The sequence below is a fragment of the Coloeus monedula genome, assembly GCF_965178545.1.
Source record: "Coloeus monedula genome assembly, chromosome: 2".
Classification (NCBI taxonomy): Eukaryota; Metazoa; Chordata; class Aves; order Passeriformes; family Corvidae; genus Coloeus; species Coloeus monedula.
In genome coordinates this window covers 89234761-89254921 of record NC_138782.1, presented here as the reverse complement: position 1 = coordinate 89254921, position 20161 = coordinate 89234761, and the positions used below count along the sequence as shown (strand labels likewise).

General features: G+C 42.3%; 1 protein-coding gene and 1 long non-coding RNA gene across 4 annotated transcripts in view; one reads left to right on the top strand and one right to left on the bottom strand.

Moving 5' to 3' along the window:
* Positions 1 to 2339: 2339 nt before the first annotated feature.
* On the bottom strand, positions 2340 to 19114 carry LOC309586236. 2 transcript variants are annotated; one of them, XR_014227354.1, is made up of 3 exons: positions 18976 to 19114; positions 16597 to 16750; positions 2340 to 2468 (listed from the first exon to the last, which is right to left on the bottom strand). It is a non-coding gene; the product is annotated as an uncharacterized lncRNA (long non-coding RNA). The 2 variants fall into 2 exon arrangements; XR_014227355.1 differs by lacking the exon at positions 2340 to 2468 and adding an exon at positions 6094 to 7091.
* KCNQ5 (potassium voltage-gated channel subfamily Q member 5) overlaps positions 18690 to 20161 on the top strand; it is a 284393-nt gene continuing 282921 nt past the window's right edge. For both annotated transcript variants that reach the window (XM_082302865.1, XM_082302864.1), the window contains exon 1: positions 18690 to 19962. In XM_082302865.1, coding sequence (XP_082158991.1) covers positions 19607 to 19962 — 356 coding nt within the window. In that variant the 5' untranslated portion in view covers positions 18690 to 19606. The remainder of the gene's footprint in view (positions 19963 to 20161) is intronic.

The window sequence follows — 20161 nt, the reverse complement described above, 5'->3', positions numbered from 1 at the left end:
TTGCCAGGGACTTGTTCTTCTCTAATTGGAATCCAGTTTTTATGAAACGTAATTGCCTATTAGAGCAAGTGCATTGATGTCTTTCATTTAGTAAAATCACTGTTCTTCAAATAGGCAGGCAACTGTCATAGTTCCATCAAATTCTGTGGAATAAGCGACACGTGCTACTAAAAATAAATGCAAAATTCCAGTAAAGTCAACTTTAAAAAAAAAGTACAGTGAAGTATCTAATATCAGCAGAAGAAAATTTTCCTTATTAAAAAAATTTCTTTCAAAATTCAGATATTTGTTTGCTACTTGCCAGAGCTGAAGAATGTCAAGAATGTTTATCTTTTGTATGTGGGAAATCAGTGACTGATGGATAACATAAAAGACTGTTTGAGAACTAAATTCTGAAGTAGATGCTATTATACACTCTCTGACAGCTAACTGAGTGCTGCTGTATATTATAATTACCTAAGAGTTTCGTTTTTTAATTTTATTTTAACAAAAATAAACCCTTCTATTATTCTGATTACAGTTGATAATCAAACTACTAGCAAAATATATTTTTATTAAAATGGTGCATCTGTCTTTAAATGCTTTGTGAAGTCTTGTCTTTTTTACTCAAATTTCATTTATGTGAGGAAAAACCAGATTGAAAGGTTCTGACAATGTCAAAATGGCTCATTTTGACATCTCTGAATGAAAGCCTTATATTTTTTTTTCCTTGAAATGGCTTTTTACTTTGGTTTTGTGTTTCATACAAATATATGTCAGATGTGTGAAAAATCTAAATTGGAAAGAATTGATCCATCTGAAAATACATATTTTTCATTTTGCTGAGCATTTTAATATTCAGGTTTTCCAGGACTGGGATCAAAATGTCTCTAGAAAACTCTAAGGTTTGGAAGGGTTTTCATTCTCCATATCGTTCTAGCTTTGCCTTAAGTTATGGAGCAGACTTACCAGAGTTACAAATAAAATGGCCTCTAATAACTCTCTGATGTCTACCCTTGAAATGTGAACAGACACAAAAGCTTTAAGACAAGCAGCTTTTGGGTGTCACCTTGAAATTCAGAGACACTTCTCTCTGGTGGCTCCATTTAGCAATTCTTGAAGAGTAGAACTGAAACAAAAGAACTACATTGTCTTTTCTTCAAACAACTCTTATCCACCCTGCCAAGGAGATGGAGATGCTCTTCTGGAGAAAATTAACCCTTTGAAGCCTGAGAAAGGTTCAAGTCTTGCTTTTACCTTTCAAAATTTCCTGCAAACCATGCAGTGGTCATTAGCTTGTGCTAGGTATCTCAGAGTGGTTGTCCATGGTTCTCTGCCAAGTTATCCTTGTATCAGCAGAGAAAGGGAAGCAGAAATAGGTGGAATTTGAGGATGTTATTCTAAAAATGGAGGCAAAATAAACAAAGATCTTAGGCTTTGGGAAGGCAAGATTATGTTTTTCAGAGGTGGCACAGTGGATTTGTCAGGGACCAGACTTCCCAAAGAGATCCAGATCCCCTGACCCCTTGGCCACAGTAATGGCAAGTTGTGGTCCAAACCGTCACCAAGTCTAATCTTGTTTTTCAGCTGTCTTCAGCTGATTGCATGCACATAGTACTGCCCAGAAAAGGTCTGAGGCCAGCCAGAAGGAAGGAAGATGAAAAGCTTCCTACTCAACTGCTAGCATGACCTGTTACCTTGCCTCTCCTATACGACAGCCAAGAAGAATAAGACAGAGTTAGTGGCAGAACAGCTCTGAGCACAGTTTTAAGATTTTTACCATCATGATTGCTAGAGTTGGGGTTTGCTCTTGATGTCCTCATCCTAAACCCCTTCAGGAATCTTTCTGTGGAAGAACTTCTGAGTCAGCACAGGTCAGCACCAGACCATGGCCAACACAAAGAAGGTGAGGATGTTCTGCTTGATGTTGTGGTTTCACCCTCTTAGACCTACATCTACCGCCAGCAATGTATAGTCTTGTGTGCAGCATCTAAAAATGAGAAGCAAACTTGCATGTTCTCCAGCTGTTAAAACACTGAGAGCCCATGGTGTCCCTCTTGCTGTGGCACCTGTTCACATCCACAGGGCATGGGCAAGGGGAGGGGATGACACGCCAAGGCAGGATAACAGGCAGAGCTTTTGGAGGCAATGAATGACAGACAATGCTACCACTCGGACATTTCTCACAGGAAAGGGAACGGCTCAGGCAAGTCTGCATGCCTAAATGAAGCTCCTGATCAGGAAAAATGAAGTTGCCAATGTACTGAGCACATCAGAACCCATGGCAGGGTTTCCAAAAGCAAACCATGGCTGTGCAAACCTCTGTGCCCTTCTGTCTTCAGAGATGAAGCAGATACACAGGACTTGATGAAAATCCATAAGGGCTGGGAGGTGAGATAAATTAGGGCTTGCACAATGCTAGTTTGTAATGTGATTCTTCTTGGTTTTGTCCCCAGAACAGGTGATCCTCAGGCTGAGTATCAGCTTATCTGTAGGAAAAACAAAACAATTTAAAATGTAAAGCCAACTATATAAACAGATTGAGATAATCTCTGTTTTTCTTTTTTTCTGCTCATTATAAAGTATGTGGCAAATTTATTTCCTTTTTCTACTTTTCCCAATAAACTAGGTAAGACAACAAAGTTCTGACAGCATTTATACATCCTAATACATGCACATAAGCTCTTTTATCTATAATTAAACAACCTTTATAGAACATAATAAAAAACTACATACTAAGTGAAATGCCTATCTTTTTCTTTCTGTTTTTGTTGGGTTTGTTTGGGTTTTGGAGGAGGGAGATTGTTGGGTTGGTTTTTATTAATTTTGAGTGGTGGAAATATATTCCACTTTAGAATAAATTTACAGTACTGTAGTGAAGACTATCAGGAGAACCCATTAAAAACTGTTACATAACTTGTTGTTTATTGTAGTCCTGCGATATTATAATAATAGCACTCAGGTATTTGAAAGATTTCCCTCATGCTGTAAATGTAGTTGCATAGTTGAATTCTGATATTTGGTAGTTTGACCTCCAGTCCCTACTGGAGCAAATGTGGGGAGAGGGTACAAACTGTGCCTATATCCAAATCATTCCACATCGATTTTTAATACTATGCAGTTCTACCAGAGAAATACAAACAAACTACAGTACAGGCAATTACACAGACCACATTTAGAAGTAAACCTCCAGGGAGGAAAAGATGAAGCATTCATATGGATGGATTGACAGGTTTGTGCTCAGAAAACTCTAAATTCACCTGTCTTTCATAAATGTAAATACTGGCTTAATAAAGAATACCAAGACACTGAAAAAATAAACATGTAAAAGAGATATTTTAAGATGTAGGCACTATGTACTTTATGTTACACTATCCATACTGTGTGGTTTGTGGTTTGGAACAAAAGCAATTGCTCAGTTATTTCTCCCCAATACTAATAATAACAACCTTTTGCGCCAGTAACCTGCCAATGAACTATGGCCAGAAACGAGTCCTCAGGTCCATATTCCCAGCTGGAAAAATGGCCAGAGGTGCTGCACACACAATAGTTCCTATTGACTAGCTGAAAGTTAATATTCTCTTGTTGTTCACAAGAATTTGTATTTAATATATGATTCAAGTGGCCAAAGCAGAAGGCACAGTAAACTAAGAGGGCCAGCTGCTCACCAAAATCCCTGAGCCTGACACTGAGCCAGAGGCACAATCTACTGCATCCCTTCATAGCTCCTTAGAAATGTAATCGGGGATTTTGTCCTACCTCCCCAAAACAGTGCATCTGGCCAATTCCCTTGCCTCTTACAGCTCCAGCCAGGCAGCTGAAGCCATTGTGCCATGCGAGTGATGAGAAAAGGGACAAAGAGCAAAGTGGTAGAGGAACCTCGGTTTGCTCAAATATCAACAAGGTGCTTGCAATCTTCCTAATATTGTATTGAACTAGTCAATAAGTAGATAAATTACTTTGGTGGAGAGGGAAAAGGAATTTCAACATCCCCTGGAGGAGAGAGAGAGGAATATCACTTAAGTGGACACATGCTCAGAAGATTGTACTTCAGACGAATATTTGCAATAAACCAGCAGCATGCCTTGGGTTTGATATGGGTTTAAACCACTCTTTTTCATATTGCTATTTCTATTTGTATGCTTCAACTCAGGGCTCGTTTTCATTTGTTTTTTTTTTAAAGTGGTGCTCAACTGCTACATAATTAAAATTTTTAGGGCATTTGAAAATTATCTACGGGGTGACTGAGTCAGATTTTGATTGGTTGTGTTTAATAACAGATGTTTGTTAGTACTGTAGAGCAATATACCAACATACTGCAAAATTTTCCATTAGAAATGTGTATTTTTTATAAGAAGAACATTTAATTGATTTACCTTGTGGTAATAATTTTTTTTAATCTTAGTCATGTATTAAAATAGATGTATTTTACACAATGAAAAATATAAAAAACATCTCACTAACTAACATCCTCTCACATCAGAGTTATTCTGGCTGTGAGCACAGTTCTCTCCATCTGTGGTAGATGACTGAAGAGATAAGCAAACTGTATTCTTCTTGAATAGGGAGGAAGAGTAGATGTATATAATCCTGGGGTGTTAAATCACCTTAAGGATGATAGCAGCAAACTGCCAAAAATTGATGGGGATCTCATTTAACATCAGCTCAAGTAACAAATTATTACTCCAGTTTTACAGCTGGGAAACTGAGGCACAGACATGCTGTGTAATTTCTCCAAATCTGCTCGAGGAGACTGCTGGCTGTGCTGATAAGAAAACACTGAGCTCCTAGCAAACTAATGGATTTGTTGTACAGCCCTTCATACACTAGACATCCAAGATAAATCAGCAGCAGTTAAATTAGAAAAGTGTTAATTTTGATGCTTTCTCATAACTTCTTACCTTTTTCTAAACCCACAATTATTTCTCCCTCTTATCTCATTCCATACCAGTACTTTAATTTTAAAATTGAAACCCTAACACAATTCTGGCCAACATCTGAGTTTCTTTTATGTCCTGTTCCCCACTAGCTTAGAAAAGGGGAGCTGTGCATTTTGGGGTTCTCTCCTCCAATGCACTATATTGCCTGCATAATTTCCAATTGAACAATTAACTAGAGTACTTAAAATGCAGAGTTTTCAACAAAGCTGAAATAGAAATCCCAAATACTGTATTCCTCAACATGCTGAATTACTGACTCAGACAAATGCTTTTCTGATAAAAAATTTCAGAAGGCTCACAGCCCCCCTAGAAAAATTATTTAATATCAGTATAAAACTTTCCCTTGTTTATTTTTTTAAACCCTGCATCCTAAATTGTTCTTAAAAGTCCTGCAAAGAAAGGCTTCCTTCAGGCAAATCTCTCTAGGGGTCCTGCCACACCCAGTGCTCTCATGTCATAGGGAGAATGCTTAGTCAAGCCCCATTCTGCTTGCCTCTAAGAGGGAACAAAATGTCTGAAGTGAGTATTAAATCTCAACTTTACTCAGACAAAGCTGTCTGGAACAAAGTGGACAGAAATGTGCTAAATGGCAATATGGCATACGCTGAACCCTTTTAGTAGCACACCTACTGAAAATCAGAGAACTTGGTGAGATGCTCTTAGTTAAGCTGCTTTCCAGATATCTCGTGAAGGTGTTCTTTGCCTTTCTGTCTCCTTAGAAAGAGTTTGTGCCCTCTGAATAACTGAGCAAAGTTAGGGGTGGGAAATGGAAGATTTGGGAGCTTCCTTTCTGCAGAAAAAAAGGACAGCTTAGGGATCAATAAATGCCATGAAATTCTCTATTTAAATTAGAAAAAAAACCCCAACAATAGCTATTCAACACCATTATACCACTTATAAATAGAGTCATAGAACTTTTCAGAATTTAAATCAAGAATAAAACAAATTTAAAGGTGTTACAGTGTGGAAGAGATACAACTTGTACCAATCACAGGAGTGATATGGGAATATTTATTTTATGTAAAAAAAAAATTAGACCTGCTATTAAGCATTTTATTTTGTCAGAGCTTTGTGACAAGACACTGAAATCACTAGGATTCACAAAACCCATGATCCTTAGGGAAACACAGTCTTCCAGACCTTCTCCATCTTTTTTTTAATATTAGTCCCAAAGCGGAAGCAGATTCTGATTATTGGAATAAGTAGTACAGGTACCCACAGTTACACAGACAAATGAAAGACAAAATCTTGGAGGAACATATTTCAGATATGCTAGTGGTAGAAATTTGTAAGCTAAGGCTGCATTTAAAGTAACAATAAATATATATGCTTAGTCTACCTTATATTATTCTGGCAGAAGGATGGCATGTAAATATTAAATTAATAATTTAAGTTTGTTTACCTACAGTCTCATGTTTTTCAAGAAATCTTTAAGCTGAAGATTTCATTTGAAGTAATTGCAAACATCTGATCTAGTGCAATAGTTTGACAGCTGGAAAGTGTAACATGGAAAATGTGTAAGAGTTTGCATTTCCACAGCCTAACACCAGTCAGACTTCTGCTATTTTGCTGCCTTTGTACCAGCCTCTTCCATCATATCATACATTTTAATGGAAAAACATTGCAGTAATCAGTTTGAGAAGACTTAAAACAAGGGATAGAACCTGACTTTAAAAAAGCAAAAGCCTGGAAATATTCTCCAGTGGGAAGCAATTAGAACAGTACAGGAAAGTTAGGTGCTAGTGAGTGCTGCAGAAGGCAAACAGAACAGTGCAGCCATGGAAACCATCACAACAGCAGGTCCTCTCTGATGGAATATACAGAACCTCAGAGGGATACACAGAACTCCCAAAACTGCACCCTCTTCCTTTCTCTGCTTCCTGCTTACTTCCTCTTCTGTCTTGGTATGAATCATCATCGGTGAACAGGTGAAGGGGAGCTGTCAATCAATATGCCTCTGTGGATTCCAGAAATAGGCTCCTGAAGCTCTTGTCAAAAAAGAAAAGCTTGTTCTTTCCCCCATAAAATATGTATTATTTCCTAGTTGCCCAAAGCCCAAAATCACAAGACGTATAACTTCTTTTAAAAAATGGAGTCCCACTTGAAATAATTTCTTAGCCAGCAGATGACTGCCCCAAAATGCCACAGTTTTGAGTAGAGGATACACAGCTTCTGAAAATAAGCAGAAAACTGTCAGACAGTATGTGCAAATGAGCCAAATAGATAAGAAAAGGTATTTTCATAATTTATGAACAGGTGCTAGCAAATAAATATAACCTACAAAATACAACACTCCATTACTCTTGGCTTATTCTCTAACTAGAGAACTGTATGTGTTATAAAATCCCCAAAAATAACCAAAAATAGTGAGTGGTGTTCATTACTGATGTCATTCCACTGAAGCTAGCACAGACACAGTGGGGAACAGAATCTGGATAAGCATCTCAACTACCCTTATTTAGATGAGTACTACTTAAATAAAATCCATTCAGCAATTGTTCCTGCAAATCCTAATCTTTTAATATGTAATCCCTAGTGGTAGTTATAAGAAAAAAAAAAAAGAAGAAGAGAAAAGAAAAGAAAAGAAAAAGAAAAGAAAAAGAAAAGAAAAGAAAAGAAAAGAAAAGAAAAGAAAAGAAAAGAAAAGAAAAGAAAAGAAAAGAAAAGAAAAGAAAAGAAAAGAAAAGAAAAGAAAAGAAAAGAAAAGAAAAGAAAAGAAAAGAAAAGAAAAGAAAAGAAAAGAAAAGAAAAGAAAAGAAAAGAAAAGAAAAGAAAAGAAAAGAAAAGAAAAGAAAAGAAAAGAAAAGAAAAGAAAAGAAAAGAAAAGAAAAGAAAAGAAAAGAAAAGAAAAGAAAAGAAAAGAAAAGAAAAAGAAAAGAAAAGAAAAAGAAAAGAATACAAAAGGAGGTTTAACTTAAGACTACTTTAAAACACTTAAGATACCATACAAAATGACATTGCAGAACCATATGAAATACGTCAAAAAGAAGTAGAAAACAAACACAGATACCATTCATTGTGCTTTTAAAAACTCAACATGTTCATATAATTAATAATTTGGAACTTTAAATAAAGAAGGATCTCCCCGTCTGAAATGTAATTGTTTCAGCATACTTTTACATGGATATGTCTTTACATATCGTCTCCCTTCAGGAAGTAGCTGAAGACTAGCAATGTTTGTAAATCATTGTGTAAGCAGCCACAGAAGTATTTAACCACAGCAGCATTAAATTAATTTTGACCCAATTTAACTAAAACCCCTTCTTTTTAGAATGATGTTTTTACCATCATTTACACATAAATCCAGTCACAGACATGGTGGTGAAAGGACTGAATGGATAGGGGACCCATGCTTTTGATTTGTTTTGTGGGGCTTGTGGAGATTTTCGTGGATGGGTTATTTGGGGGGGGGAGGGGGGGGGGTTGGTGTTTGTTTGATTCTGATTACATCAATTTTTCTTTGAAATTCCTTTGTAGAATTACTTCACATTTATTATGAGATCCACGCTGCCGGCGGGGGTGAGCAGGGAAGAAGGACGTGTCCTGCTCTCCGCCGATGCTGCCGCTCCCCGGCCCCCGCAGCAGCCGCTCCGCGCCGCGGAGCTCCGCGGGGCAGGGGCCGAGGGGGTCCGCGCACACCGCCCGCCGCGGGACGCCACTGCCACCTGCTGAGGGCACCGAGCTACTGACGGTCCCGGCCCCCGGCAGACCCCCGGGCCCCCGAGGCCGCCCCCGGGACAGACTGCGACGGATCGGGGCACCACCGGGGCTGAGCGTTGCCGAGGATGCCGAGGATGCCGAGGATGCCGAGGATGCGGAGGATGCGGAGGATGCTTTCGGCCCCGCACTCAGTTGCGAGTGTTCACCCAGCAGCATCACAGCGCTAAGGACGGTATCAAATACAGATAGATTTAGGGCCACTGGTTTGTCCTTCCTTTCCCTTCCCACAGCTTCTCAGTTTACAAGCTCCAGCTTTTTAAAGCAGATGGTTGGGATGTCTTAAGTGAAATGAAATGTTTAGTATCTTCATGGTTGTGGAGCATCTCCACAATGTGTGTTTTACTGTAATTTTTTTCCCCTTTAAAAAGCACATTGTTTGATTTCAAAGATGTGCTTTAGGAAGAGAATGTGCTGCTTCAGTGGGCAGCAAATAATTATGCAAGAGAAGGTAAGGTTACACAGTGGAAATTATTACTCCATTTGGGTGCATGAACCCAAATTGCCTTCAATAAGGCTCTCAACCAAAAGCAATGTGCAAAAAATATTGTCACATACCATAGGAAGGAGAGAAAACCTGTTTGTTTTGTAATCGGGAATAATATCTTAATCAATATTACTTGGGGTCTAAAGCAACACTGGTCTTCCAAAATTGTCATCACTATTTCACATGCTCCCCTCTTTAGAAAATAAAGTCAGTAATTCCTTGTCAGTTGAGCAGAAATAAGCAATAAAATGTTTATTACTTTCTGAAGCCCATTTGTTTCAGCAGGAAACTGCCTCCACTGTTACACTACTCGAGTGTACAGATTCCCTCTGGAAACAGAGAAGTGTCCTTATTTGTATGGATTTAAATATGGAAAGAGACAGTGAATAGAAAGAACAACTTCAATAAGATATTTTAGGTTACAACTGAATCATGTGTTTATGGCACCGGACAGTGTGCTCTGCAAAATGTCCCAAAACACTAATCTCTAAGCTTTCAACTATTTCTCCATTCTGCTCCAAATGTTCTGTGAAACATTTTAAAGAAAAAACAAACAAACAAAACAAGGTTTGCTATCAGGATCTAACATAAAGAAGATAGAATGATTACGATAAGCATTTCAAACTGAGTTACAAAGGCAGCTTGTTGGTTTTACTTACCACCCATATTTATCACTTAGGCCATCATTTAATTTTGAAATATGTACAAGTTTTGCTTCCAGTACATGATCCTTATGCTATAAAAGCAATTTTAGAACCATAGTTTTATAGTGAATCTTTTAGAAGATAATGGCTTAAATTTCTACTTTCCCTCTTTATTGCAGTGATAGGATAGCTGCTTCTATAAACCAATCTAGATAATATGTCATATCTCTCTTCAGCTGCTACTGCTCACACGATATAGGAAACCTTCCTGCTACTGGTTACTCATTAAAGTTAAGTGGTAGGGATCCACATGACAAGGTTAAGTTTCAGCACTTTAAACCCTGCTGAAAGTTGCTAATAATAATGTTTAATTTTCGTTCCAAGCATTTATGGTATCATCAACTTGAGCTGGTTGTTTTCTTCTTCTCATTAGTTGGAACCAATGAACCTCTCTGCAGAATAAAAATCTTCAGGCAGAATAACAAAATAGTGGTCATAAATAAAACAACATAAATGATTTTAATGGGAACGTCCTATTAACCAGAGCCAAAGTTTGATCAGGATTTTAAAAAAAGGCTAGAAATTTCAACACCCTAGCAGGGAAGTTTTAACAAAAACGTGATATTCAGACTGGTAGCTCTCAATGCTTTCTTTAAATGGTCCACTAGGTAGGGCAATTAAAGTAACTAATCCCTTATAAAAAAATAAAATTAAATGCTGCCTTTTTATTTGGGGATAATAAGATTTCCAACAAATCATCGCCCATAACCTCTTGATACTGAAAAGTCATGCTGCAAAAATTTCAGCCAAATTCAAACCACCTCACAAGGAAAAGAAAGAGATGAGAAAAGGAAGGATGTTTGCTACGGCAGGGAGGGCTGGAGAAAGGAATGGGAAGTCAGTGTGCTGCAGAGAGTTGGGACCCAAGGTGGAGACAGGGCAGGCACCTGGTCCTGTGATGTTCTTCAGGGTTATGCTCACATGGGACTGTGCTATGACGCCTCTCTCTGCTTATTGTCACTGCTCCTCTCTCCTTTTTAGAGAGGCAATTGGAGGAGCTATTACATCGAAGGCAGATACCACTGCTACCCTTTCAGCCCTCTGCCCCTGCACGTAAGGTTTGTGATTTTGCCACAGGGGCAGGGTATCAGCAGTGACAGATGCTTACGTGTCCTTAGAGTATTGACCAGGTCAAACTTATCAATGGGTTTTTATTTCACGGGGTAGGTCATAAAGTATTCATTGCCAAGGTCATCTAGACTCATGGAATATTTTAGATTGGAAAGAACTTCTAGAGGTCATCTACTTCAACCTGTCCAAAGCATGGCTCTCATCAAATTTATGCCAGGTTCCTTGAGGCTTGCTAAGCTTTGAAAAACTCCAAGGACAGAGATTTCACAACATATATGTGCACCTGTGCTAGTGTCTGACAACCCTCATGGTAAAAGGTCGTGGGTTTTGCCTTATATCTATATTTGTGCATCTTGCTTCTCATGCAAATACTTGCCTAGTAAATTTGGCCTATGACCTCCTCTCCCTAGCCCTACAAGGATATTAAAACCCACTTTTGGCTCCTACGTTTCCTTGCAGACAATAATATATGTGGATACATAAAACAAGATAGTTTTAGATTTTACTTTAATTTTATTCTGCTTTGAAGCTAAATAATTACCTCCAGCCTTTCTCTAGGGCTACTGTTAGATCACCCCTTTAAGCAGTGTGGGAAAAAGCCCTGTTCTGAACTACCATCTCATTCCCCATGTTTATGATTCCTGCTTACCTGTTGTAAATTCTCTCACTATTGTTCCTGTCTTACAGCCTCACTAGATGACCTAGATTCCTCTTAACATTTCCTTTCTTGTTTTTCACCTTTCTCCTGATTAAGACTTTTGAAGTGGGTGCTTGAGGATGAGATTTAAGAACATGTATAAGTGCCTAACCATGCCTGTAGAAGCAAAAGAAGGTATTCTTTTCTGATGTGCTATGGTTCCAACAGCTCCAACTGAATGCCTTTACTCATCCAATTTACTCATCCAAGGAGCTCTTGAGGGCCCTATTGACCTTAGACACTCTTGCCTCCATCTCTTTGTGGTTTATCTCATGACAGGAATGAATCTCACTGAATTCAACAGGAACACAGTAGTAGAAAGGAGGAGTCCCGAGCATACAATTCCCACTGAAGGTTTCCAGCCTGTCCTCTGATACACTAATGGAAGCACATTAACTGTCAGAGTTCTTATCAATTGCTGCTTTCTGTGGTGCCTCTAGCTTATGAGTAAGTTCTTGTTATGTCACCTGAGTAACTCAGAGGGCACATCTTATTCAAATTCTTTGAGGATCACAGACGCTGCCAAATTATTTGAACCAGCACATGAAAAAGGCCAAATATCTTCACAATTTTATGAAAAGGGGCAGTAAATTAAATTTCTATTTTAAAATGCACCTTCAGAATATATTAGTTTAGTGATTAACAGTCTAATTTAGAATGTCACTTCGGTTACAATGAATTACAATAATTTGGTTTTGAGTCCTACATTTAGGCTATGAATAAAATTTCAGGTGGAAGAGCATTTGTATGCAAATGAACAACTAATGATCTTTAGAGAATATAAAGTCCCTCCTAGAACTTCAGAAAGACTTTAGATGACAGTAGACTCTGTGCTTTAGCCCCTAAAATTTTAAGTCCTATTTCAAGAGTAGAAACCAGACTCCTATGATAGGACTGAGCCATCTCAGTGATACATGAAGTGTATAGACATCTTCACATGAGGGCCAGACAAGACAGGGCACCAAACAAGGAACCTTTTAAACTCTCCAGAAGCACACAGACAGTATCTTCTCTTGTGCCCCGTACATGAGATTACTGATGCTGCCAACCTGTCCCAGTGGTCAGGGGTCAGAGTACTCCCTCAAGCCTCAACATGGCTCTGCTGCCCAGGAGCAACACCTAGAGATGTACAGCAGTTCTGAAGTATAAGAACTCTGAGGCAAGAGCACCTTAAGTGGTTGGCTCTCTCCTTACTGCTCCACACAGACTTTTATTAAAATCATTTGGACCAAGGAGAGTAAAGGTGAGAACATCTCCACTATCTACTAGTTAGTATATAGAAACAAACAACAAAAATGGTTCCAGTTGAATCAAGTGAAGACTGAGGTGCTTCTATGTATTTTCAGAAGAGAAAAAATTAGGTGATTCTAAAATATTAATGTCCAAAAATTTCAATGCCTCAAAGATTAGGCCACAATTAGATAGGAATTTTCAAAATCAGAGCTGCCGTAGTACAAGTGGAAGAGATGTGCAGAGATGGAGAGAAAGGAGATGGCCAGAAGTCCATGTTTGGCAGATAATAAAGGTCACTGTAGTTTAAAGGAAAAGCTCATAATGAGATACACCTCATGTATTTCATTACTTCGTCTGCCACCAGCTTTTTTCAGGTACATCCCTAGATGCCTAACTAAGACTAGATATCACTGTGTCATTAAGGAATTTTGCTAGCTCTAGGGATCAAGCTAAACTTTCACAAAATATTTTCTCCATACCAAAAGAAACCAGAAATAAGTCCAAACAACACAACGCCAAAAATGTTTACTTGTTTCCTACACTAGAAATGTGAAAAAAAAAATCCTCTTGATGAATTTGTAAGTATCTGTATTCTGACCTTGCAGGATTTCTTCAAGTCTGCTGTGGGTTGTCATCATGCCTGCTGGAAGGAACTGCTGACATGCAAGCTAACCAAATCACACTCTTCTGCTTGAAAACAAGCAGTTTTGAAGGCAATATCCCAAGGATCTTTTTTCATATGTAGAAACTCTTCTAGGCTATAAAATCTGCAATTAACATTGACATTTTTGATTGGCATGTTTTCTTCAGAACTTCTAGGTATTTTGAGGAATATTATTTTGCAAATCCCTGTCTTCTAAGAAAACAAACTTTTCTATCTGAAATAATATTTCATATTCTATTCTATTCTATATGTATTATATTCCCAGTTTAGGACTCTAAACTGTTCTGCAGTTCTCAGTATAGACTATGGGTTTTGGTCTTTTTTCTTTTCTTTTCTTTTCTTTTCTTTTCTTTTCTTTTCTTTTCTTTTCTTTTCTTTTCTTTTCTTTTCTTTTCTTTTCTTTTCTTTTCTTTTCTTTTCTTTTCTTTCTTTTCGTCACATGACTTGTTTTGCTAGATTAGAGAGTGGTAATGATCTGTGGCAGGGTTTGCACCCTTCAAGACATATGGCTTTGTTTTGTCACCAGACTGTTTGTTTGGGAGTCCAGATAGTTGCATCACAGACAGAGGAGAAGAGGAAGGAAGGAAGGAATTCGGAAGGAAGGAAGGAATTCGGAAGGAATTCGGAAGGAAGGAAGGAATTCGGAATTCGGAAGGAAGGAAGGAAGGAAGGAAGGAAGGAAGGAAGGAAGGAAGGAAGGAAGGAAGGAAGGAAAAGAAGCACCATAAAATAGTAAACAAACAAACAAAACCCATCCAAAAAAACTCCAGAAGGTGAAAGAGGAAGTGAAGCAGATGAAGAGTAGAGCCATTTAGGAGAGCACTCTTGGGGTTAGATAATGACTTTACAGGGAGGTGAGGCATACCTTATTAATGGAGAGTGATGTTTAGATATTTATTTAAGTAGGAATCAATGGAATAAAATAATTACCTTATCAGGGATTAATATCTGATGAGTAAGAGGAAATACTAGAAGTCAGGAAACAAAATGAACATTTTTCCAGGACAGGCCAGACAGCACACAAGTAAGGCCAGGAATTTCTGCCATTGATCATGACCATGTGAGGAGAGGAGGCCAAACTGTTCCTCTAGCTGGGAAGGAGCAAACAGGTCCTGGCAGAGGAAGGGGTCCATTACTAGCAGTTTGGGAACTGCCCTTGGATTTTACGGGTGTAATAACCAGGCAGAAGTGTTTCTAGCATGCCTGCAGCCAAGTAGGCACAGGTACTGTGAGTGAGCCATACATGTCTTGTCTTCTGATCAAAATTTAGCCTGTGCTGGTAGTTACACAGAGATGGACTGCTTGGAATGAAAGTCTGGGCACAGGATAGCTCTTTGTGGAGGCAGATCTTCCTCAGAGATAGTACGTCCTAGCAGTTTACCATCAAAATCAACACATAAATGACACATCAAAACTAAATTTCTTTTGAAGGTACTCTCTTGAGTTCAGGGTTAAGGGACCGCATGAAGAAGAGACAGTTGGGCCATCCTTTCTGCTGTGTTCAGTGTATGAATGCCTCATGCTATTGACAGTCTTGCTTCTTCAATTTATGTGAAAAAAGTTTGCAGGAAAATATCCCAACATCTTGGAATATTAATGCAATGTATTCCAACATTTTTTAATATTAATATCAGAGCCCCGCTACAGCTGCTAGCATGTTACATGTGCTGACTGGACAGCTTATAATGTGCATCCTAACATGCTGTTCACCTCATCTGACATTTTGCTCATGGTTTATTATGCAATAGTGATGCTTGATTTGGGTTTTTCTGGAGATGCATACCACGGATTATAGGCTACACAACAGGTCAACATCATAAATGAATTGTTCCTAACACCTATGTGCTTTGAAAACTTATTCCTGGCTCTTGTATGCTTGTTACCAAGAATAGCTATGAGTATGCCCTCCTCCATATAATTAGGCAGAAAGCTAAAAATCTTACAAAGAGATGCAAAACTAGAGCATACATGATACCTTGCACTATTATATAACGTGAAAAAGGTTATTAACAAGGAACTCAAATGAACTCAAAACATGATACCACAGTAAACCGACCTTTGCAAGGTGTTGCTATGAAGGCCCTCCAGCTTGCACTCTGGCTCCTTTTCTGCTTAAAACAGCCACATTGTGCGTGTGATTTCTACTGTTCCCTCTTTTGCTGCATTTGAGCATCTTACACTGTTTCATGAATTTATGCTAACAATCCCTCTGTGAAAAAATTGCTACCACCCCCTGTGACAGATATGTAATTCAGGCACAAAGACAGAGAGATTCTTCAAATCCATGAAAATATTAAAAGTTGCCTATAGGTGCTCAACTGGTTTTCATCAGCTTGGTAAACATCTATCAGTGACTTGAGGCAACTACATGCTCAGGTACTTTGGATTTGATGTGGATAGGCTCCAGATCCTATCTGTCCTAGCAGCATGGAGCAAAGCAGTGAACTAACTGGACCTCCTGAACTCTGGCCAGTGCCCTCCAACCTGGCTGGTCTTCTCTTCCTCTTTGTTTTTACCCTGTAACAAAGTTCTTCTTTTATTAGTATCTACCCTATGTCACAATTAAACCAAGTGCATTTCAGTATTCATGTTACTCATTTGCAAATTTAGTCATTGCGAAGGCTTGCTTAATATTCTAGTGTAGCTAATCCCAAAACTGCCCTAGCAGATGCCTTAGAAAAGAAGTGTACATGATCCAGCAAAAAAAAATATTTTATTATAAATAAGGGAATAAGAGACTATCACTGCTTTTTAAATTGCTTCCTCTCTTCTATTAAAATAAAACCAGAAACACTGGTGTAAGACGGTATCAAAAGTACTTTATCAAAAGAAACTCACTCATTGGAAAGAAAACCCTGAAAATACCAAACATATGTAACATTTGTTCCTGATCAAAAAAGATTACATGTGTCAGCTGATCCTTCCACAAGTCAGGATATGTAACACTTGATGTATACATTTGGAAAATGCAAAGCAAACCTGTTTTTTAAAAATCTGGAAGAATATGCTGTTGACGTTTGCCATAAAGCACAGTAATAATGGCTCTAAAGCTGCACTTCAGAATGCCATTTTCCTTGTACCTCTGCAGACGTGATACACTGTACCTGCGGCCTCGAGAAGTCAAGATTCCTTGGGATGTTCTTGCCTTGGAGATTTCGTCAAGTAGATCCTCTTACTGACATCTGAACCCAGGATGACCTTGGACCATGTGGACATGCTAGAATTTCACACGACTCATCTCTGTAGGTATTACATAGTCTGAAGCCAAAATATGAGGGGAAATGGTTGTCCTATAAATGTGAACCTGTATTTTGCAATAAATAGTTAGATGAGGACTAGCTTTGTTACACAGCACAGCTCCTCTGCCTGCTAGAGGGCAGGCAGCTGCCTGGGTGCTAATGATCCCCTCCACATTCAACCAGCATATCATGCCCAGGTTATCTGACATATGAACAAGTAAGGATCAGATTCATTATCATAAATGTCTTCTCATAATACATACTTTTAAAAGGATTTATTTAATAGCAGATAACAGATGGGAAAATAGACTTGTTCACACACTGTAAAAAATAAAATAATTCATCACTAAGTGTATTACTTTTGTTAGCTTCTAGTTGTTCTGCCATCTATGGCTACATTTCAATACTGGCTCAACTTGTGCTCACAGACTGTTTTCCTTATGATTATATAAATTAATTGATGATTTTAAGCACCACTAGAGGGCACAGAATTATAACAATATTTCTTAATGGATCACAGAAAGTACATCAGGAACTGGAGTTCAGTAATGTTCATAGCTTATTGGCCCAATCGTTGGTTTAAAGCCTCAGTCCTATCAACAGTGATGCACGTGTGCTGCTGTGAGCTGTGCCATTGCCCAACCCAGCAATTAATCAAAGCTCAAGGGTGAGTGCTCATGGGACAGAGGCCTGGCTGAGTGAGTTGGACCATGAGCTCTCAGTTGAAGTTTGGCTTTCCAGAATTTGAGTACCAGCCCTCAAATATTTTACTCAAGTGACTAAGGCCACTAGAGTTTGAATCTAAGCATGGTTCTGGAGGAGTGGCTGATGGTAAACGAATGTAAATGAGTACAGAGGGATGAAAAAAATGAAGAGTATAAACACTTGCATATATCAAACCAGGGAAATGCAAACAAGTAGTAAATGAAGGATTAACTAACTCAATTTACAATTCAAAGAAAGAAGAGTAGATATGTGCCACTGGAAAGCTTAAATATTAATGGCATTTCTGTGGATAGTTGTATCAACTACTTAACATCTGTTTTGACATGTGTGCTGTTTCTGCCATCCCTTATCACGAGTGTGAGTGGCCACTGTGGTTCATGTGTTAGAAAGTTTCTGTCTGAAGTAGCCTGCAGTGGAGGAGAAAGTGTAGTGAAGACAGGAAGAAGGTTAAGCTCTGCATTTAAAGACATCCGAATGAATGGCATTGGACACATTGTAGCAATGAATTAGTACTGTTGGTGGGTCCATGTTGCATTAGCAGGGGCACAAGTTAATGTTCACTGTCAAAACACGAGATGCGCCTCAGCTTCTTCTTTTCTGGGCGTTGAAGATGGTGTGTTAATCAAAGCTTGAGAGCCTGGCCTCTAACTAGCCAGTACAAAGACAAAAAAACCCCAAAAACTAATTTCTGAATGCTTCTATTGAATTTCGCTTAACATTAGCATCCACCTTACTGTTTTTCATTAACACTTCAGGAATTAGTGTCACATTTTCACATCAGGCTGCAAAACCAGTGACATGAAGCTATTTTTCGTGAAGTGGGTGCTGAAGTGAAGGGCGGCGGCTCGTCGTGCCCCCCGGGCAGCGCAGGGCTCCCAGGAGTCCTCGGGGGCCGGCGGGCGCTGCCGATCTCCGGCCCCGGGAGCGGCACGGGCGGCGGCTGCCCGCAGCAGGCGGCCGCGGCGTGCGGGAGGAGGGCTGGGGGGTGGCCGGGGGTCGCCCGCCGAGCACGGGCGGTAACCCGCGGGCAAATCGGGCGCGGTGCGGCGGCCGGACGGGCAGCACGGTGCGGCCGCGCCTGCGGATGCCTGGGTGGGTGGTGGTTTTTTCCGCAAGCTCACCTTGATGCGGCGGGGCGTTAAAGGGCCGTGCTCGGCAGGGGGAGCATCGCTGTCTCGGCGCAGCGCGGGCACCGAGCGGCTGCACCGCTGCGCTCCGGCGGCACCGCGCCGGGGCCGGAGCTGACGGGGGCCGTGGGGGAGCCCGCAGGGAGGCCAGGCCAGCCGCTGCCCCTGGGATCTGCTGTCTCGCTGCCGCACGAGGCCGGGACACGGCGGAAGCGCCGGAGCGGCGTGCCGGGCCGCGCCGCCCCCTCGGGGGGGACACCCGGTGGCTCGTCTGCGCTGCCCCACCCGGGCCGGCCGCGGTCCCCGCCCGCAGTGGGGTCCCGCCGCCGGCCGATCCTCCCCCGCGCCGCCGCCGGGACTTACGGCAGTTTTGTTACTTTCTCGGACTTACATGGACATTTCCCGGGAGCGCGCGTAGAACGCGGGCGCCGCGTCCCGCCAGCCGCTCGCCGCCCGCCCCGCCGCGGGCACCGCCGCTGTCTCTGCCGCTCCCGCCCCGGGACGCGAAGGCTCCCGGCGGCGCGGCCCCCGCCTGCCCCACCGGCCCGCCTGCCTCGCCGACTTTCTCTGCCGCTCGGAGCGAGAGCAACAGCTTGCCCGGCCCGGCCGGGCCAAACGACGCGGGAGGCAGCGAGGGAGCGGGCGGCGGCAGGCACCACCGAACCGCGGCCTCTCCGCCGGAGCCGCGAGGAGCTGCCCTCCCTCCCTCCGCCCCGTCCCGGGCCGCGGAACCACGCCGGGCGGAGCTGCGGGGACCGGCGGCGGGGCGCCGCCGCCCGGGAGGAGAGCGCGCCCGGGGGGGCGCCCGCTCCCTCGCCGGGGCCCCCGCGAAGCTGCCGCAGGCCGGCCCGCCGCGCCGGGCGCCCAAAGTGGCCCGCGCCCCCGCGCCCCGCGGGCGCCGCCCGGAGACCCTCGGCCCCCGCTGCCTCTTGCGGGCTGCCGCCGCGGGGTGCCTGGCCGCCGCCGCCCGCGCCCTGCTCCGCCGCGGCCCCGGCGCCCGCTCCGGCGCCCGGGGTGATGCCATGCCCCGCAACCACGGCGGCGGGGAGGAGGGCGGCTCCGCGGGGCTCTGGGTGAAGAGCGGCGCGGCAGCGGGCATGAAGGATGTGGAGTCGGGCCGGGGCAGGGCGCTGACGAGCTCGGCGGCCCGCGGCGACGGCCTGCTGCTCCTGGGCACCGGCGGCGCGGCCGCCCCCGCCGGGCTGCGGGAGGGCCGCCGCGGGAAGCACGGCGCCCGCATGAGCCTGCTGGGGAAGCCGCTGTCGTACAGCAGCGGACCGAGCTGCCGCAGGAACGCGAAGTACCGCCGGCTGCAGAACTACCTGTACAACGTGCTGGAGCGGCCCCGCGGATGGGCCTTCGTCTATCACGCCTTCGTGTGAGTACCGACCCGCTCCCCTCTCCTCCCGTCCCGTCCCGTCCTGTCCTGTCCTGACCCCTCCCGTCCGTTCCACGGGCCGGCGCCCGCACCTGTCCTGAGCAGAGCCCCGCCGCACCGCGCGGCGCGTACCGCCCCTCCTGCCCCTCCGGTCCCCGGGCATCACTCCGTGCCGGGGCACGGGGTGGACAAGTACCCC